This window comes from Helianthus annuus, chromosome 4 (assembly GCF_002127325.2).
Source record: "Helianthus annuus cultivar XRQ/B chromosome 4, HanXRQr2.0-SUNRISE, whole genome shotgun sequence".
Taxonomy (NCBI): Eukaryota; Viridiplantae; Streptophyta; class Magnoliopsida; order Asterales; family Asteraceae; genus Helianthus; species Helianthus annuus.
In genome coordinates, this window is record NC_035436.2 from 198,767,093 (window position 1) to 198,794,452 (window position 27,360).

The window sequence follows — 27,360 nt, forward strand, 5'->3', positions numbered from 1 at the left end:
ATGAGCGGGTTTTATGTATTTATTTGTGGGTTTGTGTTCTATGTTGGAAGAGCTTCGCAACGAACTAAACCGCGTCCAAAACCGAGCTAAGATGAATGAGATATCGATGCTCAAAGTTGGGTGTTTGGAACATTCAATGTTGAAACTAAAGGGAAAGTAGCACCTTGTCCCACATAGGAGGAGAGATGGAACTTAAATGGGTATTTAAGGTGGAACTCTCCATCCTTATTGTTTCATGGAAGCACACACTAGTGTCCTCGCGAAGGGTGCGGAGCACCCTAACTCGCACTCGCACTCGCACACGCTCGCGCGCGCGCGCGTGGCGTGGGCGATGAGGCGCAATGTGGCGCTTTGATGGCGCACTTTGCACTTCGCACGCTCGCATCGCCGCGAGCCGCTTGAGAGCCGCCTTTGTATTTTTGACCGCGCGCGCGTGGTGAAGCACAAGGGTTGCAAGGACCAAGTGGTAGGTGATGCGGTGCATGACGTGGCAGTCATGCGCGCGCGGGTACACGAGGCGCGCGGTTCGGAGCATGGTGCATGGGTCCTACTGTGCCGTGTGCGGCGCACCAGAGTGAGCCAATACGGCGCGACTGTGTGGCGCGCACGTATAGACTCACAAGGTGACGTGGCGCACGCCGCATGGACGGACTTGAGCTGCACCGCCGCACGCCGCATGGACAGGACTTGAGCCGCACCGCCGCACGCCACACGCAGTGAGCCAAGAGGCCGCACGCCGCACGACAGTGAGCCAAGAGGCCGCACGCCGCACGGCAGTGAGCCAAGAGGCCGCACGCCGCATGGCGCACCGCGCATGGGCGCGCGCGCGCGCAGAAGCTTCCAGCATTGAATGACAGGGCAGTTTCAGTCCAGCTTCGTAACTGACGAGTTAATAGGCTTTGACTGAGAATTAAATGACGTATTAAATTGCATTGAAGACGTTTAATGCAATTTAAACCTCTCATTTAATTCATTTTGACTGTTTCAACCTAGGAGCTGTATAAATACAGCTCCATACCCACTTCAGAAGGACACCAAAAACAACAACAGCAAACAACTTTCTCTCTACAATAATTAAGATCTTCTCCAGCATTGTTCAAGGTAGCCTTCGGGTTGTAGGCTTTCTCCGGCAGTACGCTGCTCCGGCTGTTGTACCCTGGGAAACAAAACGAGTACTCTTGGGAGACTCGGAATTTGTTTTAAGGGAAGCGTGTTGAACACGTGCCTCAGTCAAACTCTGCTTCTACACCTTTCTTGTATTTTGGTTTTTTCAGTTGTAATAGTATTGTTTAATTTTCTGCTTTCTTTGTATTGTAATCAGTAATAAAATTGGTTTATTTTATTTAATTTATGCGAACGGTTCCTACAATCTTAAAACAAATTTTTAAAACCGTTCGTGTAAGCAAAACCATTCTGTTTGTGATTCAAACCAGTTTTGATTTCACTCAGTTTGTGTTTTAAAAACAGATTTTCTTTAGTTTTCATCTTCAAAGGAGCGACTTTGGTTGAAAACTATTTTTGGTTACATCAGAATTTGTCCTAAAAATTTGCTAAACTTTCTGATTTGGTCTTCAAAGTTGGACTTAGAAGCCGATTAGTAAGTTCTAAATATTATAAATTTTCTGTCTTTGGCCTTCAAAGTTGGACTTAGAAGCCAAAACAGTAAATTGTGGTAAAATTAAAATTTAGTAGTTTCCTTCTGGTTTGTGCGTAAATCAGAATTTTTTGACTAAAAATTTTAATTTTAATTTTTTCAGAATGTCGACCTCAAACAACAACAATACGAATGTTGTAGTTGGAACCCCTGCCAACACTGTGGGAGCGTCCACTGTGGCAAATCATGCTGAAAGACCTGAGAAGTTCTCGGGTCTACACTTCAAGCGGTGGCAACAGAAGATGTTCTTCTACTTGACCACCATGAACCTTGCGAGGTTCTTGACGGAAACCGCTCCCCAACCTGCGGAAGGGGAGACCGACGCTCAGGCTCTGAGCGCGGTAGATGCGTGGAAGCATTCGGATTTCATATGTCGAGGCTATGTACTCAACGGTCTCTCGGATGCTTTGTATAATGTGTACTATAATATCAAGACTTCCAAAGAATTGTGGGAGTCTTTGGAGAAAAAGTACAAAACGGAGGATGCGGGAACAAAGAAATTTGTTGTCGCCCGTTTCTTGGACTTCAAAATGGTTGATAACAAGCCGGTTATGAACCAAGTCCAAGAGTTGCAAATTATACTAAATGACATCCATGCCGAGGGAATGGTACTTAGCGAGACATTTCAAGTGGCAGCCATGATTGAGAAATTACCTCCTGCTTGGTTGGATTTTAAGAATTATCTTAAACACAAGCGGAAGGAAATGTCGGTGGAGGACCTTGTTCTTCGTCTTCGTATAGAAGAGGAGAATAGGATCGCCCTAAAAAACAGCCTTGTGCAGCCTAGTGCTAGTGCAAACGTGGTTGAGCATGGGCAATCCTCTAAAGGCACAAAGGGCAAGGGGAAAAAGGACAAAGGGAAAGGGAAAGCAAAGGCTAGCAACCTTGGACCGAAGAAAGGGGTTGTGAAAAAGAAACCTCAAACGTTCCAAGGGACTTGTTACAACTGTGACGAGCCGGGGCATCGGGCTAACCAATGCAAGAAACCAAAGCGTGAGCGTGCGCACATGGTGAATGAAGACGGAATGCCTTTGGTGGCAATGATTTCCGACAAAAGCGCAATGATGGATGAGGTCAATACGGTGACCAATACTCCAAAAGGTTGGTGGGTTGATACGGGTGCGACCCGTCACGTTTGTGCAGACAAAAGTCTCTTTACCACCTTCAAGGCGCTTTCTGGAGAAGAGAAGCTGTATATGGGAAATGCAGCCACCGCTGACATCATGGGTGAAGGAACGGTGATCTTGAAGTGGACTTCAGGGAAGGAGCTCACTCTAAGCAACGTGTTGTATGTCCCAGACTTGCGCAAGAATCTAGTCTCGGGATGGTTGCTTAACAAGTTTGGATTTCGTTTAGTTTTTGAGAGCGATCAATTTGTACTAACTAAACGAGGAACGTATGTAGGCAAGGGTTATGCCCAAAATGGAATGTTCAAATTGAATGTAATGGCTGTCAAGAACATGAATAAAATTGCTACTACTTCTACTTATATGCTTGAGTTTTCTGAATCGAATAAATGGCATGGTAGATTAGGTCACGTAAATTTTAATTCAATACGCCGTTTAATCAATTTAAATTGTATACCAACATTCCATATTGATTCACACTATAAATGTGAAACATGCGTTGAATCCAAACTTACAAGAACATCATCGAAATCGGTTGAACGAATAACCGAACCCCTTGATTTAATTCACACTGATATTTGTGATTTAAAAGTGGTACCCACAAGAGGTGGAAATAAGTACTTCATCACGTTTATTGACGATAGTACTAAATATTGCTATGTATATTTACTAAAAAGTAAAGATGAAGCAATAACTAAATTTATCTTGTATAAAAATGAAGTTGAGAATCAACTTCAAAAGAAGATAAAAGCTTTGCGAAGCGATCGAGGAGGCGAATATGTTGCACCTTTTGCCGAGTTATGCGCAAAAAGTGGCATTGTACATGAGTGTACACCTCCTTACTCTCCACAATCAAATGGCGTGGCGGAACGAAAGAACCGCACATTGAAAGAAATGATGAACGCCATGTTGATAAGTTCTGGGGTGAGCCACGAACTGTGGGGGGAAGCCATTCTCTCGGCTAACTATCTTTTGAACAGGATACCACTCAAAAAGAGAGACGAAACTCCATATGAGTTATGGAAAAGGAAGAAACCTTCATACAAATACTTGAAAGTGTGGGGGTGCCTAGCAAAGGTGACTGTACCACCTCCTAAGGCTCTTAGGATAGGACCCAAAACTGTTGATTGCATATTTATTGGGTATGCACATCAAAGTAGTGCACATCGCTTTCTTGTACATGAGTCCAAGAATCCTGATGTACACGTAAACACTATTATGGAGGTGAATTCTAACGTTGTGTCTTACTTTGAAAATGTGTTTCCTTTGAGAAGACAAACACATGCAACGTCATCAACACCCAATTTTGAAGTAGGTGAAAGTTCATCTACACCAGTTGATGAGGTGGTTCATGATAAGACACATGAACAACCTGAGGTTGAAGAAACCGATCGTAGGCGAAGTAAAAGGCCAAGGGTTGAAAAATCCTTCGGTCCAGACTTCGTTAGCTATATGGTTGAGGGCGAGCCCAATACATATCGCGAAGCGGTCTCCTCTTCAGAAGGACCTCAATGGAAAGAAGCAATAAGAAATGAAATAGATTCTATATTGCAAAATCATACTTGGGAGTTAGTAGATCTTCCACCTGGTTGCAAACCACTTGGATATCGTTGGATATTCAAAAGGAAGATGAAAACTGATGGAAGTATTGATAAGTACAAGGCTAGGTTGGTGATTAAAGGATTTAGACAAAAGGAAGGTCTAGATTACTTTGATACCTACTCGCCTGTGACGCGCATAACCTCGATTAGATTGGTTCTTGCTATAGCGGCTTTAAGAAATTTGGAAGTTCACCAAATGGACGTTAAAACCGCATTTCTAAATGGCGATTTAGAAGAAGAAATTTACATGGAGCAACCTGAAGGTTTCTCCGCCCCAGGTCAAGAGGGTAAAGTATGTAAACTCGTCAAGTCTTTGTATGGCTTGAAGCAAGCACCAAAACAATGGCACCAAAAGTTTGATCATGTCATGATTGACAATGGTTTCAAAATAAATGAGTGCGACAAATGTGTTTACTTCAAAGACACAAATGAAGGTTATGTCATCTTATGCCTTTATGTAGACGATATGCTTATCATTGGGAGTAATGATAAAATTATCAAAGCTACTAAAAGCATGTTGAAAGCGAGATTTGACATGAAAGACATGGGTTTAGCGGATGTGATTCTTGGAGTAAAGATCATAAGAACCCAAGAAGGTCTTGTCTTAAGTCAATCTCACTATGTGGATAAAATTCTTGAAAAATTCAACTCGGGAGATACGAGTGTCGCTCGAACTCCAGTTGATACCTCCCAACATCTCAAGAAGAATAAAGGAGATGGAGTTGCTCAGTTAGAGTATTCAAGAATTATAGGTAGTCTAATGTATCTAATGACATGTACTAGACCCGACTTGGCTTACGCGGTGAGTAGGCTAAGTAGATACACCAGCAATCCGTGCGCGGATCATTGGAAGGCTATCACGAGGGTGCTTAGATACATACGATACACAAGAGACTATGGACTGCATTATACCCGACAACCAGCAGTGATCGAAGGATACACTGATGCAAACTGGATATCGGATAATAAAGATTCCAAATCAACAAGTGGTTACGTGTTTACACTTGGAGGAGCTGCTATTGCTTGGAAGTCTTCTAAGCAAACGGTCATAGCGAGATCCACAATGGAATCTGAATTTATCGCCTTGGATAAGTCAGGCGAGGAGGCGGAATGGCTACGTCAATTCGTGGAAGATATTCCAAGATGGCCAAAGCCTTTGCCAGCCATATGTGTACATTGTGATAGCCAATCAGCGATTGGTAGAGCTCAAAGCTTGATGTACAATGGCAGATCAAGGCATATGCGACGTAGACATAACACGATACGACAACTACTCTCAACGGGTGTTATCACAATTGATTATGTGAGATCAGCGGATAACATTGCGGACCCGTTTACAAAAGGCTTAAGCAGAGAGTTAGTAGAAACGTCGTCAAGAGGAATGGGACTAAAGCCCGTGGTTAATGGGAATATGAGGGAAACCTAACTTAGTTGACTGGAGATCCCAAGATCTAAGTTCAATAGGACAACTTAATCATATTACCAAAACGGAGTCACTGTGGGGGAGTACCCCAAACTAAATAAAAGGGAGTTACATATACTTCCTAGTCCATTCCAATCAGTGACATGAAGTGAGGTTAAGCATATTAAGGTTAATGATTTCGGGAAATCAAATAACCATGATGCTTTTAATGATTCATGGGAATCACCTATGTTAGAGAGAAGTGGGGTCGCTTCAAATGGATTTGTGGGGTGCGCAAATCCTAGAGCTCTCGCAGAACCAGGCTAGTGTTCCAGGACCATAATAGGACACGACAATGAGGAGTTGGCCAAACCAGGGAGAGTATTGTGTGAAGTGTATTGTCGTTTACACAAATGGGGGTATGTTCAAGGACATCGCGTCTACATATCGCTAGTAAGCTAAGTGCGCTTCACAAAAGAAGGTTCAAAGGCTTCAACCTACCTATCTTGCAATACTCAACTGTCGAAGTTTATCGTTGAAAAGTGTAAGGAAAAGATCCATTTCCATACATGTGGGGGATTGTTGGAAATTTGATGAAAATAGCATTTTTCATGTGGGGGATTGTTGGAAAATAAGTGAAAATAGCATTTTTCACAAATATAGGAAAATGATTTTTTCCTATTTTGGACTAGAAATAAATATAATAAAATGAGCGGGTTTTATGTATTTATTTGTGGGTTTGTGTTCTATGTTGGAAGAGCTTCGCAACGAACTAAACCGCGTCCAAAACCGAGCTAAGATGAATGAGATATCGATGCTCAAAGTTGGGTGTTTGGAACATTCAATGTTGAAACTAAAGGGAAAGTAGCACCTTGTCCCACATAGGAGGAGAGATGGAACTTAAATGGGTATTTAAGGTGGAACTCTCCATCCTTATTGTTTCATGGAAGCACACACTAGTGTCCTCGCGAAGGGTGCGGAGCACCCTAACTCGCACTCGCACTCGCACACGCTCGCGCGCGCGCGCGTGGCGTGGGCGATGAGGCGCAATGTGGCGCTTTGATGGCGCACTTTGCACTTCGCACGCTCGCATCGCCGCGAGCCGCTTGAGAGCCGCCTTTGTATTTTTGACCGCGCGCGCGTGGTGAAGCACAAGGGTTGCAAGGACCAAGTGGTAGGTGATGCGGTGCATGACGTGGCAGTCATGCGCGCGCGGGTACACGAGGCGCGCGGTTCGGAGCATGGTGCATGGGTCCTACTGTGCCGTGTGCGGCGCACCAGAGTGAGCCAATACGGCGCGACTGTGTGGCGCGCACGTATAGACTCACAAGGTGACGTGGCGCACGCCGCATGGACGGACTTGAGCTGCACCGCCGCACGCCGCATGGACGGACTTGAGCTGCACCGCCGCACGCCGCATGGACAGACTTGAGCCGCACCGCCGCACGCCACACGGCAGTGAGCCAAGAGGCCGCACGCCGCACGACAGTGAGCCAAGAGGCCGCACGCCGCACGGCAGTGAGCCAAGAGGCCGCACGCCGCATGGCGCACCGCGCATGGGCGCGCGCGCGCGCAGAAGCTTCCAGCATTGAATGACAGGGCAGTTTCAGTCCAGCTTCGTAACTGACGAGTTAATAGGCTTTGACTGAGAATTAAATGACGTATTAAATTGCATTGAAGACGTTTAATGCAATTTAAACCTCTCATTTAATTCATTTTGACTGTTTCAACCTAGGAGCTGTATAAATACAGCTCCATACCCACTTCAGAAGGACACCAAAAACAACAACAGCAAACAACTTTCTCTCTACAATAATTAAGATCTTCTCCAGCATTGTTCAAGGTAGCCTTCGGGTTGTAGGCTTTCTCCGGCAGTACGCTGCTCCGGCTGTTGTACCCTGGGAAACAAAACGAGTACTCTTGGGAGACTCGGAATTTGTTTTAAGGGAAGCGTGTTGAACACGTGCCTCAGTCAAACTCTGCTTCTACACCTTTCTTGTATTTTGGTTTTTTCAGTTGTAATAGTATTGTTTAATTTTCTGCTTTCTTTGTATTGTAATCAGTAATAAAATTGGTTTATTTTATTTAATTTATGCGAACGGTTCCTACAAAGATTTGTCCTCCCTAGTAGAGGTCAAAAGATTTGTCCTCCCTAGTAGAGACGCAGGTACTTGAGTCATTTTTTAAAACATCTGGGTGCAAGGATAAATTGGGGCTTTAATCCCGTGTTCGAACTTGACGGGGGCGAGGTTTACGGATTCCTTTCGGTTCCCGTGCAATAGAGGACACAATCTCATGGTGGTCGAAGAGTCGACACTAGACATAGTTCCGAATAAGATTAGTTTACGCGTAAGATTTTTTCAGGTTAAAAAAACAAAGCTAGGTCAAAATAAGGGGGTGTTTGGGATTGCTTTTTTAACCTGATTATCTGATTATTGTGTTTTGAAATCGCAAAAAATCTATTTTGAGTGTTTGGTAAAAAATTAATAAAAAGTGATTTTTTACGTTTTGTAGACTTCAAAACGTGATAATCCATAAGTAGGTCTCCCCTTACTGCAAGGAAACGTGATTCCACATAATATAGCGCCATAACTGCCGCCAAAATTTCCATGGAAGTTGGTCTCTTCATCACGATCCTTTGATCGATCACAGCTGCAGCAGTTCGCTTAATCAAGAGGTATGCTTCTTCATCATGATCCCCAATCATCTTCTTTACTTTCGATCACCACAACTATTTCTTCTCTACATATTAATAGTATAAATTCACCCTTTTTTTTCTAACTATTTCTTCTCTTCTTGGTGCGTGATATTCAGCCATTCGTTTCCCACACAACAGATTGAAAGCGGCGCGTTAGGGTTTCTCGTCTCTTAATTTTCTCCTGACCTCTAGCATCTGCCGTTTGCCCTACGTAAGGTATTCGTCCTGTTAATTGTTTTTGTTTTCGGTTTCGGTTTGGTGCAATTGGTTTGATTCAATGAAATTGCTGTTGATTGTTCGTCGTTTGATTCAATAAAAAAAGGCTGAGTTAACTTAGGGTTTGTTGTCGATTAATAAAACAAATAGGTTAGAAACCAATAATATTATTGAAGTAAACGTATAGCACTAGGTACATGGTTATTATAATGGTGGCATGATCTACTTTATGTTTTATGCTGGTATGATCTGTTGTTTTTTTTTTATTTAGAGGATAGCCAATGGTGTCTTCTAGATTTGGGTTGCTAATAAGTTATAATGGTCTTCTCATTCTTCTGTAAAGAAGCGGTACTAGTTCTTGCTCTTCTAATGCATGTGAATGAGTGATATGGTGCAAAATTAGGGGTGTCAATCTTGTCGGGTTGGTGGGTTAGCGAGTTAATGAAACATACTCGACACACTAATTATAACAAAATAGATTATACCGGAGTATAATTATCATAATCATACTCGACAATACAAATATGATAATAATAATAATAATTTTGGACAGAATGTGTTTGGGATTAACCTGTCCGACGTGTACAAAGAATTACCCGTTTTGGACAGGATGAGAAACGGGTCAAAAACGGGTTCATGTTGTAACATGCCGTGTTATAACAAAGTTCAAATAGGACGGCTCGAACTTGGATTGACTTGCAAACAATATTTTGACCATCTTTAAACTTGGTACAAAATAAGTAATGCAGTAACTAAAACTTTACAAAAACAATATTACAGTAAGATTTAAATCTCTATATAAAACGATTTAAGAGGTTCTGTGCACTAAAAATAGACTTTACTCACTTTAGGCTACTTTCAACCTGTTTGACCCATTTTAACTTTTTCTCTTCTAGTTCTAGTTAACTTTTTTTATTGGGTCATTTGACTCGTTGAAATAAAACACATGCAAATCGACTCATTCATAAATAAAGTAGATATGAATGCCACCTGCAATCTATTCAAATCTTACAAGAAATACAAACCTTCAGGATCCTAGAGACCCGTTTTGATTTTTATCAGTTTGTGGTTTCAAGATTATCCATATAGCTCCCAATAGAAGAATAATAACAAATAATAAGGAACACAGACATATAAGTTACTTCAACATTTCAACTTAGTTAACCAATCAAATAGACAAAATTAACAACAGCAGCTGCTTGGTGTGGACAGCTTGAAAATAATATGTTTCATTTTGAATTATTTTGACTATTTATCTCTTTTTATTATGTACTTCAATAGGATGGAGATACCAAGCCATGGTAAAAATGTGAATTCCGATAGTGAAGATGAGAACAATGACTCAAATGAGGAAGATTGGTTAGATGATGAGAAACGGTTTTTACTACTATGCGGTTTAGTCGTCAAAGGGGTGATGGTAGTACACAATATGATGAATATCCCACGTATCCCTTGTCGCACTTCCTGTCGTACAGGAAATATTTTTATTCAAGAAATACTCAATGGTCATCCTAGACGTTGTTATGAAGATTTCAGGTTACATGTTGATGTTTTCAAGAGCTTATGTTCGGATCTTAGAATGCACTACAACCTAAAGGAGACACGTAATGTATCTATTGAAGAGTCTGTTGGTATTTTTTTGTTGATATTAGCACACGGATGTGGAAATAGACTAGCTCAAGAAATTTTCAATCATTCAGGAGAAACTATTCATAGGCATTTCCATCGTGTTTTAAGAGCGGTGCTTAAGCTTAGCGGGGACATCATCATGCCTAAAGCAAACTACAATGATGAAGTACCTCCACAACTCTTAAACAACTCTCGGTATTACCCCATGTTCAAGGTGTGTTCTATTTTTTTACTTCAAATTTCAGAATTAATACTTTGTCTATAGTATTGTGAATTAGTAAGTAGTGTTTTGTATCTATAGGATTGCATTGGTGCTATTGATGGAACACATGTTAAGGCATCAGTTCAAGAGCATGAACAAGCAAAATATATTGGTAGAAAAGGATATGCAACCCAAAATATCATGGCAGCGTGTGATTTTAATATGTGTTTTACATTTGCATGGGCGGGATGGGAAGGCACTGCACATGACACAAGAATTTTTTTAGAAGCATTACGTAAGCCAGAGGTGAAATTTCCTCGTCCAACGGGTGGTTAGTATTATTTTATGTATGTTTTATGCTATATATTTTTACTTAACCCATTGCATTGAAGTACAAGGTCAATTTATACAGATAAGTACTATGTTGTTGATGCCGGGTACCCTAATACCAGAGGTTATCTTGCTCCTTATAAAGGAAATGATGTTCGCTATCATATACCTGATTTTCGTCGAGGTCAAACAGCTGCCCAACGCGCTCCGAAAGGACTAAAAGAGACATTTAACTACTATCACTCATCTTTAAGAAATGTGATCGAACGGACATTTGGAGTATGGAAGGCAAGGTGGGCAATATTAAAAGATATGCATGTTAATTACTCTTATGAAACACAGGTCGACATTGTGATAGCATCCATGGCAATTCACAACTACATTAGGATGAAAGGTCATTTTGATGAAGCATTTAACAAAGCACAACAAGAAACCTATCGTCCAACCCGAGATGTTGAAAGTGATACATCCATCAGAATTAATGGAACACAAGAAGACATAACTACACGTCGTAGGCAAGACGATCTATATATGAGTTTGGTAAGAGAGAGAATTGCAAAAGATATTATGCAATCCAATTGAATGTTTATCTGTTGCAATTGCAGTACTAATGCAGAATAGTGAATAATTTGTTTACTTACCTTGTACCGAAATCATATGGTGTAGCGATTGAACTGGCGTTTGTTGTTTTTGGCTTCTTGATATTGTTTGTTTGATTTGATGGTTAATGTCTTTTTTTGTCATTTCACTTATTTATTTTTTAAAATATATATATTTGCCAAACACTCAATAGTTGATTATCTGATTATTGTGATATCAAACAGCATAATCAAATCCAAACACTATCTTTCTGCAGCACGTTTTGTTACAGCTGATTATCTGATTCTGATTATCCAAAACGCATAATCTATTTTGAAAAAGCAATCCCAAACACCCCCTAAGAGTGTTAATCAAACGGATGAAGTCATGAAACGCAAGCTTAAAGCAGATTCACGTGTGATGTCCGTACAAACAACAATAATGACCACACCCAATAGGCCGACGATTATACCGGAAAACTGTCAATCAGGTTAAAACAATTCAATTAAAAAAAATGGCCTGAAAATCCACAAAATGAGATTACAACTTGAGGAAAACGTTGTGAAACAACAATAGAAGAAATTACAATGAAGATTTCTCTAAATGTTGCAAAAAGCAACACAGATCCGATCAAAACTATTTACAGTCATCGACGTTGACGATAACGTTTCAGATAAACGAAACTAACAGATCTTGCCGCTAAACTTCCTTCCGGTAATGCAATCAATTACTAATTTGAAGAGATTCATGATTTCACATCGGAGATTAAAACTACGCCGTTTCAGCCGGTGGCGGAAGGTTGAGATCGATCGTGATGCGTTTCGTCACCGGCTTCAGATCTACAACTGACGATGAGTTCGAGTCGTCGCTCAATGATTGCCGGAAAATAGCGCCGGAGTTGTGGTGAATAGGAACTTGACCGGAGAAGAAGATTCCGTCGTAGTAAAACATCTGGTTCGACTGCGGCGAGTAAAATCCGGTCACCGGAGAAAAACCGTACATATTGTTCTGGTGTACGTGTAACGGGAACTGAACGACAGACGGAACCGGCAACGTATTCTTCTGGTGTAACGGAAACTGAACGACAGACGGAACCGTAACGCCGTAAGATAAGTTCAGATCTAACGACGGAACAACCGATTCCGCATCCCGACCCGTCGACTCAACAGTACTACCCTGACTCGTACTCTGACTCACTAAACTCGCTTTTTCATTTTGCACCTTCAATAAACAATTATCATCATAAATAGGAAAATTAGTTTTGGCTTTCGCACCACGAAACTCACGCGCCGCCGCGTCGTAAGCCCTAGCGGCGGCCTCCGCCGTGTCAAACGTGCCTAGCCAGACGCGGCTTTTTTTGCCGGGATCACGAATCTCGGCGGCGTAACGGCCCCATGGACGCTTCCGTACGCCTCTAAAATGCGCCTCTTTGGGCTGCAGGGCTGAAACACAGGTGTTGCCGTTACCGTTAAGTTTAACGGCGGCCATGGAGGTGGTGTTTTGGGGAGACATGAAAATATTAAAAAAGATTTGACTGCAGTTTAGGGAGAAAGGAGAAATGATAGGTTGATTATATAGGATAAATGGGGAGAATGGGTCAACGGAAGAAGCGTAAATGGGGGCAGCCGCCCGGGGGTTACGTGGCATGGCGGCATTGTGGATGGTGTTATTAATATTACATTTCTTTTTTTGTTTTTTTTTTTTTATGAAGAGAACCTCATTAGAAAACCTCGAACCCGAAAACCGGGACGGATAAAAAACACAAACATCTATAAATTAACAAATTTACACCAATTTGTCCAAACTAACAAACCTTTTTTAGATCTATGTTTTAACCAGAGATAACTAAAGGCCCGAACCTCGCTAAAAATGTCTTCCACGTTGCACCGCCTCCCGTTGAAACGAAGATTGGTTCTGGCCTTCCATAAGAGCCAACAGGATATTTCTTTTTTTTTTTTTTTAACAAGTTATTTGTGGTAGATATCACACATGGTTACATGTTGTTGAAATGCAAGTTGTACCACCAATTTTCCTCATCTAGAGCATCTTTGAAGTATGATTTTAACCTTTTTCAATCTTTCTCTTAATAGCTATTCCAATGTCTATTTGCTTTAATGTGACAACTCGAACTTTAGACTTGCTTAGATGTAACGTTATGTGTGCTTATATGACACTTTGAGTTAACGAATGATATGATGTTACGTACTATGAGAACTTGATTATATAATTATGTGAGTACGTGTGTTATTATGTGCATTGTGTGATACATGTTTGCATGTTAATCGAGCCAAACCCAAACCGCACATTATAACCGGTCACACAAGCCTTTGGGCCACACTTTGTTCACGGACCCATTAGGCAGCCGAGTGGGCTCGGCCCACTCCCCACTCGCAAGCACCAAAACCAAGAGTAGGGGTTTGATTTCATTGTTTTTGCAAAACACATAACACACACAAACCCTACTTGCTCTCTATCTCTCTCCCGGCTTGCTTAGGAACCGACGGACGTGGTTGACCATTTACTTGCTACCTGTACTCTTTGTGTATCTGCCGAGCAAACCAAGGTGAGTTCACACAGCCAAGGCATGGGATTCCCGGGTTGGGAATTGGGTTGGATATGTTGATATTGAAGAAGTTACTCGTACTTACGCATTCACTAGACTATAGACCATCGTCCTCAGGATAGTCAGGACACGTTACGTAAAGCCTACGTAACCCAGTATTTGCCATTTGTCTCCCGGGTCGGGAGGACACGTTACGTAAAGCCTACGTAACCCAATACCTTCTACTGTCTTCCGGGTCGGAAGGACACGCTGCGTAAAGCCTACGTAGCCCCCACGCGTACCACTGTCCTCGGGGAAGGGCACGTCACGTAAAGCCTACGTGACCCAGTACGTATTCCTGTTCTCGGTAAAGAAGAACACATGGTTGGAAGTTAGTCTAGTAAGTACCACTAATGAGAAGCCCTCATTAGTAAGGATAAACGTGGGAAGCCCCCACCGGTAATATAAACGCAAGGTTTGGGAAGCCCCCACCTTTAGTACACACTAGTATGGGAAGCCCCCACTGGTTATACTTATGCACTATGTTATGAACTTACTTTCTGTGAACTCGCTCAACTAGTTTGTTGATTATTTGCTGCATGCCTTGCAGGACCTTAGGTACATTATGGAGCTTGCACAGGGAGGAGCAGGTTGTTGTGGGATTTGGATCATGAACGATATCTGAACTTATAACTGTTTTTGAGATTTCATTGTTATGCTTCCGCTACTTAAACAATGTTTGGTTTTGAAACGTCAATCATGTCGTGATGAATTACATTAATTACTTTTATTATTAAATGCTATGTTTGATATGATTGATGGCTTGATCCTGGTCAGTCACGCTCCCAAGCGGTAGTGCTCCGCAGGTGGATTTTGGGGGTGTGACAGATGATTGGTATCAGAGCCATTGGTTATAGAGAACTTGGTTTTAATATGGGAAAACGTTTTTATTAAAACCAGACTATAACCAGAACAGTGCTCTCGACGATCCACAACGACGCTTCGCTCCACGTGCAAGACTCGACATCCTAGGTAATAAGGTTTATGTTTATTGCCTGTTTGCTAGAACTGCTTAGAACTTTGCTCGCATTACGTTTAGATACACATGATACTATAGCATGAGAATCCCTACGTGCTTACACTTTTCTTTCATCGCCCTACTCGCGAACCACTCTCATTTACGTTACTTTTTACTATGAAGATCATGTCTGGAAGAATTAACATGACACAAGCCCAGCTAGAGGCTCTCGTTCAAGCTCAAGTTGCTGCGGCACTTGCAGCTGCTTAAGCAGGTAGTATATCCTGTAGTCATAACTTACGCTAGGATCTTTAGATCCTACACTCCTAAACTAGCCCTTGTATTTAAACTTTGCCCTATTCGTACACAATAGGTCAACCAGCGCAGCAAGTTTACACCTTTAAGAACTTCATGGACTGTCGTCCAAATTCCTTCAGCGGCACAGAGGGGGCAGTGGGACTCCTCCATTGGTTTGAAAAGCTAGAATCAGTATTCGAAATGTGCGAGTGCCCTGAGGCTCGCAAGGTCAAGTTTGCCACTGGCACCTTGGAAGGAATAGCATTAACTTGGTGGAACGCCCAAGTTCAAATCTTAGGGTTGGCAGCTGCTAACGCCACCCCATGGAACGATTTCAAGGAACTCATCAAGCGTGAGTATTGTACGCGTGAAGATATTCACAAGTTGGAAGACGAGCTGTATAACCTGAAAATGGTTGGATCAGAGATTGAAGCGTATACTAAACGGTCGAATGAGCTGGCCGTTCTGTGTCCAACTATGGTGGACCCTCCATACAAGCGCATCGAGATGTATCTCAAGGGTTTGGCGCCAGAGATCCAGAGCCATGTTACCTCGGCTAATCTCGACAACATTCAGGAAATTCAGCGCCTCGCTCATCGTATCACCGACCAGGCGGTGGATCAGAATAAACTGCCTAAGCGTGTCAACGCTACTGCTACAGCCACTCCTTCGTCTACTCCTGCTACTACTAGCGAAAGCAAAAGAAAATGGGATGGAGATTCCAGCAGGGGTTCAGCGACTGTCCAGCCACAAGCTCAGCAACAGAAGATTGACCACTACCAGAGCCCCAGTCAGCAATCCTCTGGTGGTCACAGACAGAGGAGATATCAGGGAAGTCAGCCTAAGTGTTACAATTGCCACAGACATCACAATGGCCCGTGTAACAAGGGTCGTTGTCAAAGGTGTCTTAAGATGGGTCACGAGGCCAAAGACTGTAGGAGTCCACGGCCTGCGAATCAGAATCAGCAGCCTCAGCAACCAGCTCCACAGAACCAGCAGCAGCAGCAGCAGCCACAGCGTGGAAACCGGGGATGTTTCCAGTGTGGGGCTGAAGGTCATTATAAACGCGATTGCCCTCAGTTGAACCAGAACCAGAATCGCAACAACAATAACCAGGGCAACGGGAACAACAACGGTGGGAACAACAACAATAATGGCAACGAGGCTAGGGGACGCGCTTTTGTGCTAGGTCGAGGTGACGCAGTGAACGATCACAACGTAGTTATGGGTAAGTTTCTCCTCGACAATATTTACGTTACTGTTTTGTTTGATTCGGGTGCGGATACAAGCTATATGTCTGTGAAAATGTGTCAACTGCTAAAACGTGCACCAACACTTTTACCCACCAAACACATAGTAGAGTTAGCTAACGGTAAAAGTCTAGAAGCCACGCACGTAGTTCAGGGTTGTGATCTTATCTTAGCTGGTCAAGCTTTCTCTATCGACCTCATTCCCATAGTTTTGGGTAGCTTCGACGTCGTGATTGGGATGGATTGGTTATCCCAACACCAGGCAGAAATTCTATGCAGTGAGAAGATTATTCGCATTCCTCGTTCTGGTCAAGAACCTCTCGAAGTTCAAGGCGACAAGAGTGGTGCTGTGGTTGGCATCATCTCTTTCTTGAAGGCTCAGAAATGCTTACGTAAGGGTCACACTGCCATTCTGGCACTCGTTACAGACGCGTCAGCAAAGGAAAAGAAATTGGAGGATATTCCAATTGTACGTGATTACCCTCAGGTGTTTCCTGAAGACTTACCTGGCCTACCGCCTCACCGTCAGGTCAAATTTCAAATCGAGCTCGCTCTAGGAGCAGCACCTATAGCTCGCGCACCATACCGTCTAGCTCCATCAGAGTTGGAAGAACTGTCAAAGCAGCTACAAGAGCTCTTGGAAAAGGGTTTCATTCGTCCAAGCTCTTCGCCTTGGGGAGCTCCAGTACTTTTCGTGAAAAAGAAAGACGGTACGTTCAGGATGTGCATCGACTACCGTGAACTCAACAAGGTGACGGTGAAGAACCATTATCCTCTTCCGCGCATCGACGACTTATTCGACCAGTTGCAAGGGTCGTGTTACTATTCGAAGATAGACTTAAGGTCTGGTTATCATCAGCTGAGAGTCCGGGAGGAGGACGTCTCCAAGACCGCATTCAGAACTCGTTATGGTCACTACGAGTTTCTTGTCATGCCGTTCGGGTTAACGAACGCGCCTGCTGTATTTATGGACCTTATGAACAGGGTATGCAAACCCTATCTTGACAAGTTCGTCATAGTTTTCATCGACGACATCCTGATTTACTCTAAGAGTCAGGAGGAACACGAGCAGCATCTTCGCCTTATATTGGAACTCCTTCGGAAGGAACAGCTATACGCTAAGTTTTCGAAATGCGACTTCTGGCTTCGTGAAGTCCATTTCTTAGGCCATGTAGTAAACAAGGATGGGATCCATGTCGATCCATCCAAGGTAGACTCGATCAGGAATTGGCCTGCACCGCGTACGCCAACAGAAATACGCCAATTCTTGGGTTTGGCGGGTTACTACAGACGGTTTATCAAGGATTTCTCAAAGATTGCTCAGCCACTTACACTACTGACACAGAAGGGTGTTACCTATCGCTGGGGAGAACCCCAGGAGGCTGCTTTTCAGCACTTAAAGGATAGACTTTGCAGTGCACCTATCCTCTCATTGCCAGAGGGCACAGGTGACTTCGTGGTATATTGTGATGCATCCATTCGGGGACTTGGATGTGTGTTAATGCAGCGCGACAAGGTTATTGCCTACGCCTCTCGTCAACTAAAGGTTCATGAACGGAACTACACGACGCACGATTTAGAGCTGGGAGCTGTGGTTTTCGCGCTTAAGATATGGCGACACTACCTGTACGGTACCAGGTGCACGATTTACACCGATCACAGGAGTCTCGAGCATATCCTTAAGCAGAAGGATTTGAATATGCGTCAACGAAGATGGGTTGAACTACTTAACGATTACGAATGCGCTATCAAGTACCATCCAGGCAAAGCCAATGTTGTGGCTGACGCTCTTAGTCGAAAGGACACCTTACCGAAGCGCGTACGAGCGCTACAGCTTACAATTCAGTCTAGCCTTCCTACACAGATACGAGCTGCTCAGACAGAAGCACTGAAGCCCGAAAACGTCAAGGCTGAAGCCTTACGCGGCTCAAGGCAACAAATGGAACAGAAGGCAGACGGCGCCTACTATGTAACGGGGCGTATTTGGGTCCCACTTTATGGCGGTTTACGCGAACATGTGTTGGACGAAGCACACAAGTCTCGCTACTCGGTACATCCAGGGTCGGATAAAATGTACCACGATATCAGCACTACTTATTGGTGGCCTAGCATGAAGGCCCACATCGCTACGTATGTTGGAAAATGCTTGACCTGTGCGAGAGTCAAGGTCGAATATCAGAAACCAGCTGGCCTACTTCAGCAGCCTAAGATACCGCAATGGAAATGGGAAGAAATTTCCATTGATTTCGTTACAGGCCTACCTAGATCCCAGTGTGGGAATGATACCATATGGGTGATCGTGGACCGACTCACCAAGTCTGCACACTTCCTACCTATAAAGGAAACGGACAAGTTCTCCACTCTCGCAGACGTATACCTTAAAGAAGTTGTTTCGAGGCACGGGGTGCCCACATCCATCATTTCAGATCGCGATGCACGATTCACGTCAGAGCTTTGGCAAGCGATGCACAAATCTTTCGGCTCACGGTTAGACATGAGCACAGCATATCATCCTCAGACGGATGGGCAGTCTGAGCGAACGATCCAAACACTTGAAGACATGCTTAGGGCATGCGTTATCGATTTCGGCAACGGCTGGGAAAAGCATCTCCCTTTAGTGGAGTTCTCGTATAATAATAGTTATCATACCAGCATCCAAGCCGCTCCATTCGAGGCATTGTACGGACGTAAATGCCGGTCACCTCTCTGTTGGGCAGAGGTGGGGGATAGTCAGATTACGGGTCCAGAGATTGTAGTGGACGCCACAGAAAAGATTACACAGATACGACAACGCATGGCGGCAGCACGCGACCGTCAGAAAGCCTACGCCGACAAGCGTAGAAAGCCTTTGGAATTTCAGGTCGGGGACCGGGTTTTACTAAAAGTCTCACCCTGGAAGGGTGTGGTTCGTTTTGGCAAACGGGGCAAACTGAATCCGCGGTACGTCGGACCATTCGAAATCATAGAAAAGATTGGCAAAGTAGCATACAAGCTAAACCTACCACCTGAACTCGGGGCAGTTCACAATGTCTTTCATGTGTCGAACTTAAAGAAGTGCCTATCAGATGAAACCCTCATCATTCCTTTTAAGGAACTCACTATCGACGAGCGGTTGCAGTTCGTCGAGGAACCAGTAGAAATCACGGACCGGGATGTGAAGGTCCTCAAAAACAAGAGAATCCCTCTTGTTCGAGTTCGTTGGAACTCCAAACGTGGCCCAGAGTACACCTGGGAACGCGAAGACAGGATGACAGAAAAGTACCCCCAATTGTTTGCGAACAGTACAACCACTGCTGAGGCTGAAGCTACTACTTCGGAATTTCGGGACGAAATTCCAGATCAACGGGGGGAGGATGTGACACCCCAGGAAAATCAGTGAACAATACAGTTTACCTAGCTTCCTCAGTGAGTGCATACCAAATTTCGGGACGAAATTTCCAATTAGTTGGGGATAATGTGACAACTCGAACTTTAGACTTGCTTAGATGTAACGTTATGTGTGCTTATATGACACTTTGAGTTAACGAATGATATGATGTTACGTACTATGAGAACTTGATTATATAATTATGTGAGTACGTGTGTTATTATGTGCATTGTGTGATACATGTTTGCATGTTAATCGAGCCAAACCCAAACCGCACATTATAACCGGTCACACAAGCCTTTGGGCCACACTTTGTTCACGGACCCATTAGGCAGCCGAGTGGGCTCGGCCCACTCCCCACTCGCAAGCACCAAAACCAAGAGTAGGGGGTTTGATTTCATTGTTTTTGCAAAACACATAACACACACAAACCCTACTTGCTCTCTATCTCTCTCCCGGCTTGCTTAGGAACCGACGGACGTGGTTGACCATTTACTTGCTACCTGTACTCTTTGTGTATCTGCCGAGCAAACCAAGGTGAGTTCACACAGCCAAGGCATGGGATTCCCGGGTTGGGAATTGGGTTGGATATGTTGATATTGAAGAAGTTACTCGTACTTACGCATTCACTAGACTATAGACCATCGTCCTCAGGATAGTCAGGACACGTTACGTAAAGCCTACGTAACCCAGTATTTGCCATTTGTCTCCCGGGTCGGGAGGACACGTTACGTAAAGCCTACGTAACCCAATACCTTCTACTGTCTTCCGGGTCGGAAGGACACGCTGCGTAAAGCCTACGTAGCCCCCACGCGTACCACTGTCCTCGGGGAAGGGCACGTCACGTAAAGCCTACGTGACCCAGTACGTATTCCTGTTCTCGGTAAAGAAGAACACATGGTTGGAAGTTAGTCTAGTAAGTACCACTAATGAGAAGCCCTCATTAGTAAGGATAAACGTGGGAAGCCCCCACCGGTAATATAAACGCAAGGTTTGGGAAGCCCCCACCTTTAGTACACACTAGTATGGGAAGCCCCCACTGGTTATACTTATGCACTATGTTATGAACTTACTTTCTGTGAACTCGCTCAACTAGTTTGTTGATTATTTGCTGCATGCCTTGCAGGACCTTAGGTACATTATGGAGCTTGCACAGGGAGGAGCAGGTTGTTGTGGGATTTGGATCATGAACGATATCTGAACTTATAACTGTTTTTGAGATTTCATTGCTATGCTTCCGCTACTTAAACAATGTTTGGTTTTGAAACGTCAATCATGTCGTGATGAATTACATTAATTACTTTTATTATTAAATGCTATGTTTGATATGATTGATGGCTTGATCCTGGTCAGTCACGCTCCCAAGCGGTAGTGCTCCGCAGGTGGATTTTGGGGGTGTGACATTTAAAGCACACGAATGGTGATATGCTAATGGGAAAGAGAAGTTGTGGTTCGAACACCGGGAACTAATCTAAACTAGTCTTCAATTCTACTATTGCCCTTAATTCGCAAGTCAACGTGAGTTTCCGATTGTGGTTGAAAAGTTTAATATGACATAATGAAATCACAAAGTTAAGATGCCTAGGTTAGTTAAAATAATTTATATTCTAATCGTTTTGATCGTAACTAATCTCAATTAAATATTGGCGTGAAATGTTGTTATTTTTACTACTAATTTATTTTTCTTACTTGGACTTTGCATCTTGTTTTCAAAATCTTACTAATTGTAACGTTGAGTCATATTCGTGATCAGATAGTTGCTCCTAAATTGATGGACCCTTGAACTATCGGGAAGTTACCAGGTGTTTTAGAAAAAAAATTCAAGTTATATTGTGTAAAGTTGTGACTATCTTGAGTATAAAACGGTGAAAACGAGGCGAAAACCAGTTTGGTGTTGATCATCATATTCGTTTGTGTTCATTAACCAAGTGTGGAGGTTATTAGGTTTGCATAATCAGGTCAGTGAATGTTCATGATTATAAACATTTGATTTTAAACAACTAGTAAGTAATCAAAAGTATGCAATGTCGCTGGTAGAATACTACTATATGAGTTAAATGATGTTTAGGGATGAAAAATCACAGTTGTTTCAATTATTTTATTTTTTCGTATTTGCGTACACATATGTGCAACATAGAAGTAGATTGAATCATTGAAACGAGTGTGTCAAGGTTGTGAATGGTCATGTTGGGGGCCATAGATAGAATTATGTTTCTTAAAATTAGTGTGGATTGGTACATAGGATAAACCCATGACCGTAATAATAGGTTTTTGCTTATATTTGGGGTCGTATAATGTTACGTAGCTAAAATACCTTTGTATATGTAATTATGAAATTGTTGTATTGATTGTAATTATTGTTCTACAATAAGGAGTGGTTATACACTAACCATATTTACACATCACTACCTCTAACTTATTGACACATCTCCCTTGCGTGTAACCATTGTCACATTGTGTAACATATGTTTATAATCATGAGCTTTGTTAAACAATTATATAAATTAGTAAAGCTGGCGAAAGGGCTATTAACTACAAAGGGTTAACTGTATGTCTGTATGTGAAGTCAAGCAATCGAGGTTAGCGAATCAGCAGTAGGAACTTCCAAACTCAATATATCGTATTCCTTAAAATAGGAATAAGAATTCGAGACTAGCATCTCTGGCCTGTATCTAGAGGTTTACTATTTATTCTTCATTCAACTGGCCTCGTACTGTTGTGACTAAAAGAAAGGTTAAAAAAGAATTAAAAATTATTATTTGTAACTTTGTCAGTACAAGAAGGAAGAAATAAAATAGAAAATCGTAATTAGTTGCATAGAGATAGAAATGTGGAATGAGATGTAGAAAGTTTTAGAAGATGAACAAATTTAAAAAATAAAGGTGGATTTAAAAAATAAAGGTGTCTTAAAGTTGCAACATGTCACTACTCATTATGTCTTAAAGTTATGTCACTAGGTGTAAGTGTAACAGAATTTTGGTAACAAATGAGACACTCTTGATAATTTGAAAAACTTTCGGAAGATGTTTCATTCATTCATTCTCTACAAATCACATGAGGAGCTATAGTACTTGCCTTCTATTGGTTAAATGGGCGGTCGAGGGAATAATATCAGGCCTAACAAATTTATGATTTTATCCCGCTTTAAAATTGCGATTTTGTCATCAGTTCAAAATTATGTTTTTACCCCTATTTAAAAATAAATTTACGATTTTACTCTCAGTTAAATATTTCAGTTTCGCCCCCGGTTTAAAATTACGATTTTTCCCCGTTTCAATTTACAGTTTTACCATTATTTTTTTCCTTTAAAAATACGATTTTCCCATCAGTTCAAAATTATGTTTTTACCCCCACTTAAAAATAAATTAACGCTTTTGCTCTCAGCTAAAAATTCCAATTTTGCCCTCGGTTCAAAATTACGACTTTGCCTCGTAAAAATTTATACTTTTGCCATTATTTTTTTCTCACAGCCAAGTTACGATTTTGCTCCCAACTTAAATTTACATTTTGTCCATCGTTTCTGTTTGTTTCCCTGGTGAAATTACAATTTTGCCCCCAATGTAAAATCGCACTCATGCCGGCAGCTTCCTGGCACTCCCCCATTGGTCTATTTAATTTACGATTTTATCCCTGAATTAAAATTATGATTTCGCTCTCATTTAAAAATTATGTTTTTCCCATCGTTTTAGTTTTTTTTAGCAAAACTATAAAGGTTTTTGGTTTTAGTTTGTTTACTCGATTTAATTTTTTTTTCCGTGTCAATGAGCTGCCTAACACTGGCTCATTAGTACTGAAGCTCAAAATTACGGTCTTATAATCGTTTTAGTTTTTTTTTTCAAGCAAAATTATAGTAGTGTTTTTTTAATTGATTGAGAATTATTCGATCATCGCCCAATGCGAACGGGGCATCAACTAGTTTATCTACATCCCCATGAAGACGACAAAACAAAACATGTTGCTTAAATATTCAAACTTAATATATTAATTTTATAATAATACACTCGTAGTGTATAGATAGTGGATATCTGGATGAGGATATATGTTAGCTCTCTCTATATAAAATAAAAACAAATAATAATCAAAAGGTGGAGCAAATTGTGAGCGGCTGCGAAGGTGGGTACGTCACGTGTCGGATTACGGAAGACAACAGGAGACTGCGGTGTGGTTTGAACTTTGAAGACGGGGCCCACCACCCACCTTCCTTCCCCCTTTCCACTTTACGTCTCTATTTACTCCATTTTTGCAATATTAAAATCATTACATATTTAAACATAGTTTGTACACCTAATTTTTTTAATAAATTATTTCTTCATCCATTTTATTTTATTTTATTTTATTGTCATTATATAATTTTTACTAACCTATAGCTTTGCTTTATTTTCAGTAGAATTAGTTTTGTCATTCAAAATAGGGTTACAATGCAGCTTGTCGTCCGCTTACATGCCTCTCTATTGTAATTGGATCCTTTTCGATGATAAGATAATAATGATAAAGGTATTTATTATAAAAGATTAAGAGTAAATTACGATTTTGGCTCTTGTAGTTATATCACTTTTACCCTTTTAGACCAAAAAAGATTTTTTTAACATTTGAGCCAACAACGTCTTTTTTTCTAACCTTTTTGACACCTAACATTTAATGGATGAGGTTAGTGTTAGGGGCCAAAAGGGTTAGATAAAAAGACGCTGGAGGCTCAAATGACAAAAAAAATTTTGGACTAAAAGGGTAAAAGTGATATAATCAAAAGGCCAAAATCGTAATTTACTCAAAGATTAATAATAAAAGCTATACAAGGAAATACACGTCAAGTTTTTGACACAGATACGAACTACAACTAGAGTGCCTTCTGATCAACTTTTATGTTGAGATTACTGATCACCATATTAAAATACCACAGAGAATAAGTCGTTGGCCCTTACACGGGATGAGGTATCTATCGACCATCTGAGGTGAAAATAAGCATCGAGTATGAATGAGAGTAGAAGTGAGTGAATGCATTGTGTTTCCTTATCACTGATTATATATATATCAATTGAATTAGGGTTTTGAAATCACTATCTTATGCTAATGGGTCCAGAGACATAACCGATTTGATAATTTCTTTTAGCCAGAGCGTATAGAGGTGTAACTTAATTTTAGATTAGTTCAACCCAGATTTGTGAGTCGGGTTTAATGTTATTGGTTTATAAGTAGAATACGGTTCAGTGACGGATTTAGAAATTTTTTCCACTAGGTTCCTTTTGGTAGATTTTCACTAATTCTCACTTTTTTAAATCATACAAAGTTTCCACTACTTTTTTTTATTTTTTTTTTTCAAACTAAGGAGATTTCCGTAAACCTCTAAAACACCTCTGAATCCGCCACGGATACGGTTCATGCTTTTTTCGAAACTTTATTTCGGTTTTAGTAATAGACTATTGTAAAAGTCAACGTGTCAAAAAGTTTGATTTTACAAATAACTTTTTTAATTGGATTTTATACTATACTTGTATGGACTATCTATAATAATACCAAAAGTAGTTTGTGAAAAATTTTAATAGAAAAAGAAATAAAAGTAAAAGAGTGAAGATGAGAAAAGAATAAAGGTTTGGTGGGTGATTTGGTCCACCTAATAAAGCGTCAGCCGTAGACGGCAGCCACACCTGACAGCTCCACTGGGCTGCCAGACGGCCTGCCCACACTCTTCTTAATATTATATAGTTATCCAAATAATATGAAATTGACTTAAATTAATTCTATACAGTGGGACGAGAGGGTTGGCCGACCCCCTAAACTTTTCGGTTATTAGCGAGAGTATGTGGTTTTCGTATATAATTTTTTTGGTATATACATTTTCGATCTCCAGTTTTACAATTTTTTTTGGTATATATGTTTGCAACTGGTCAGAAATCTCAATGTTCGCCACTGATATCTTCGCTTAGTAGTCAGGGGGTGGGAAATTTTGCTTATCTTGAAGGTCCTAGGTTCACATCCAGGCAAGGGAGAATTTTAATACTAACTTGGTGATACTAACTACTAATCCGATTAACGACATCCTAACCGTACGCCGTTCAAAAAAAAAATAGTACATCGTTTCTTTTGTTTTGTTACAACCTAAACATTTTTAAACTTTATAAAATATCATTTTTGCCTCTGGAGTTTTGTGTTACTTATTTTTATGTACGTGTTGATATAAAATTCAAGTTGGTTTTTTTTTTTTTTTTTTTTGGTAAATAATTCAATTTCATTCATACTTGTAAAGTTATTAAGTTGGTTTATGTTTCGACGTAAACTTTTCGAAAACAAGTGGGGTTTAATATAATATGTTTTTGTGAATATTTTTTTATGTATGTTTTTCAGTTATTCTACATTTTGATTTAATATTTCTGTGTCGGTATAAATCCAATTTAACTTTTTTTTTTTACAAAAACTAAATATGCTATTTAGTTTTTTTTTTTTTTTTTTTTTTTTTGAAAACTAAACGAGCAGGTACCCACCCAAAAATTGTATTAAATTACCAAAACTAAAAAATTTTCCATTTAAAATGTATTAAAAATCGGGTTGCCTGCTGCGAAGCAATGATGTAATCCACTAGTTGTTAGACATTTTGCAATATTAAGGTAAACAGTATAACCGTAACAATAGCATAAAGTTAAATTAAAGTCATGAATTAGTTTTTTTGTTAATAAAAATACACATTTTAAACGTAGTGTATTATAAGAAAGTGATATTTTTATATACACCTACTAGTTTTGTAGTAATCGTCAATTAGTCTTTTTTTTTAGTGAGTGTATTATAAGAAAGTGATATTTTTATATATACCTACTAGTAGAAGTGAGCAAATTAACCACTATAATTGATAACCAAATCATAACATGCATAATCAAACAAATTTTAACCGATAACCAATATAACTGATGGTTATAGTTATGAAGCTTTGGTTAACTGACTAATCGGTTATGGTTACAACTATGAAGTTTTGGTTAACCGATATAACCAAAACCGAACCAAACTTGTAACGTTAAGTCTATAATTCGATATAATGGATTTATGTTTTACAATAACCATGTAGAGATTATTTTTACTAATATAAAAAGATGTTAGTAACAAAATGATATTGATATAAAAACACTTATTGTGATGAATAACTAAGGTGTTATAATCGTATGAATCTTCTATATAACACTGAGTATATAATTACTTTGCTAAAATAGATTCCACATCGGTAGTTCAACAAAAATGTAGTCTTTGTTGTCTTATAGAAAAAGGCACAACCTAAGTCGAACATAGTGGGTTTCATTCTTATTTTGTAGGCCTATTATGTATATTTTTTTAAAAAGTTAATTTTAGTTAAAGTTTTTAGTTAATAACCGAAACCGAACCATAGCCGAAGTTTAGTTATGGGTATGGTTAAGAACATCCATAACTGAAATTAACGGTTATTGATGACGGGGGTAGCTCAAAGCTTA

At 40.8% G+C, this 27,360-nt stretch overlaps 2 protein-coding genes across 2 annotated transcripts; one reads left to right on the forward strand and one right to left on the reverse strand.

Annotated features, from left to right (window-relative positions):
• Window positions 1–8,323: 8,323 nt before the first annotated feature.
• Window positions 8,324–11,587, forward strand: LOC110937839. The gene is made up of 5 exons (XM_022180296.2): window positions 8,324–8,461; window positions 8,599–8,698; window positions 9,980–10,541; window positions 10,629–10,860; window positions 10,942–11,587. The coding sequence occupies exons 3-5, from the start codon at window positions 9,981–9,983 to the stop codon at window positions 11,439–11,441; spliced, it is 1,293 nt and encodes a 430-aa protein (XP_022035988.1). The 5' UTR covers window positions 8,324–8,461; window positions 8,599–8,698; window position 9,980; the 3' UTR covers window positions 11,442–11,587.
• A 337-nt stretch (window positions 11,588–11,924) lies between these two features.
• LOC110937838 (ethylene-responsive transcription factor 4) lies at window positions 11,925–13,007 on the reverse strand. The gene has a single exon (XM_022180295.2). It carries the CDS (start codon window positions 12,948–12,950, stop codon window positions 12,210–12,212), a length of 741 nt encoding a protein of 246 aa, XP_022035987.1. The 5' UTR covers window positions 12,951–13,007; the 3' UTR covers window positions 11,925–12,209.
• Between the last annotated feature and the right edge of the window lie 14,353 nt (window positions 13,008–27,360).

What these genes read in the sequence shown, in the direction of transcription:
- LOC110937839 (XM_022180296.2), top strand. Translation starts at nt 9,981, where the DNA reads ATGGAGATACCAAGCCATGGTAAAAATGTGAATTCCGATAGTGAAGAT. An exon ending in GGTATTACCCCATGTTCAAG is followed by an intron (nt 10,542 to 10,628) that starts GTGTGTTCTATT and finishes TTGTATCTATAG; the next exon opens with GATTGCATTGGTGCTATTGA. An exon ending in ATTTCCTCGTCCAACGGGTG is followed by an intron (nt 10,861 to 10,941) that starts GTTAGTATTATT and finishes CAATTTATACAG; the next exon opens with ATAAGTACTATGTTGTTGAT.
- LOC110937838 (XM_022180295.2), bottom strand. Translation starts at nt 12,950, where the DNA reads ATGTCTCCCCAAAACACCACCTCCATGGCCGCCGTTAAACTTAACGGT.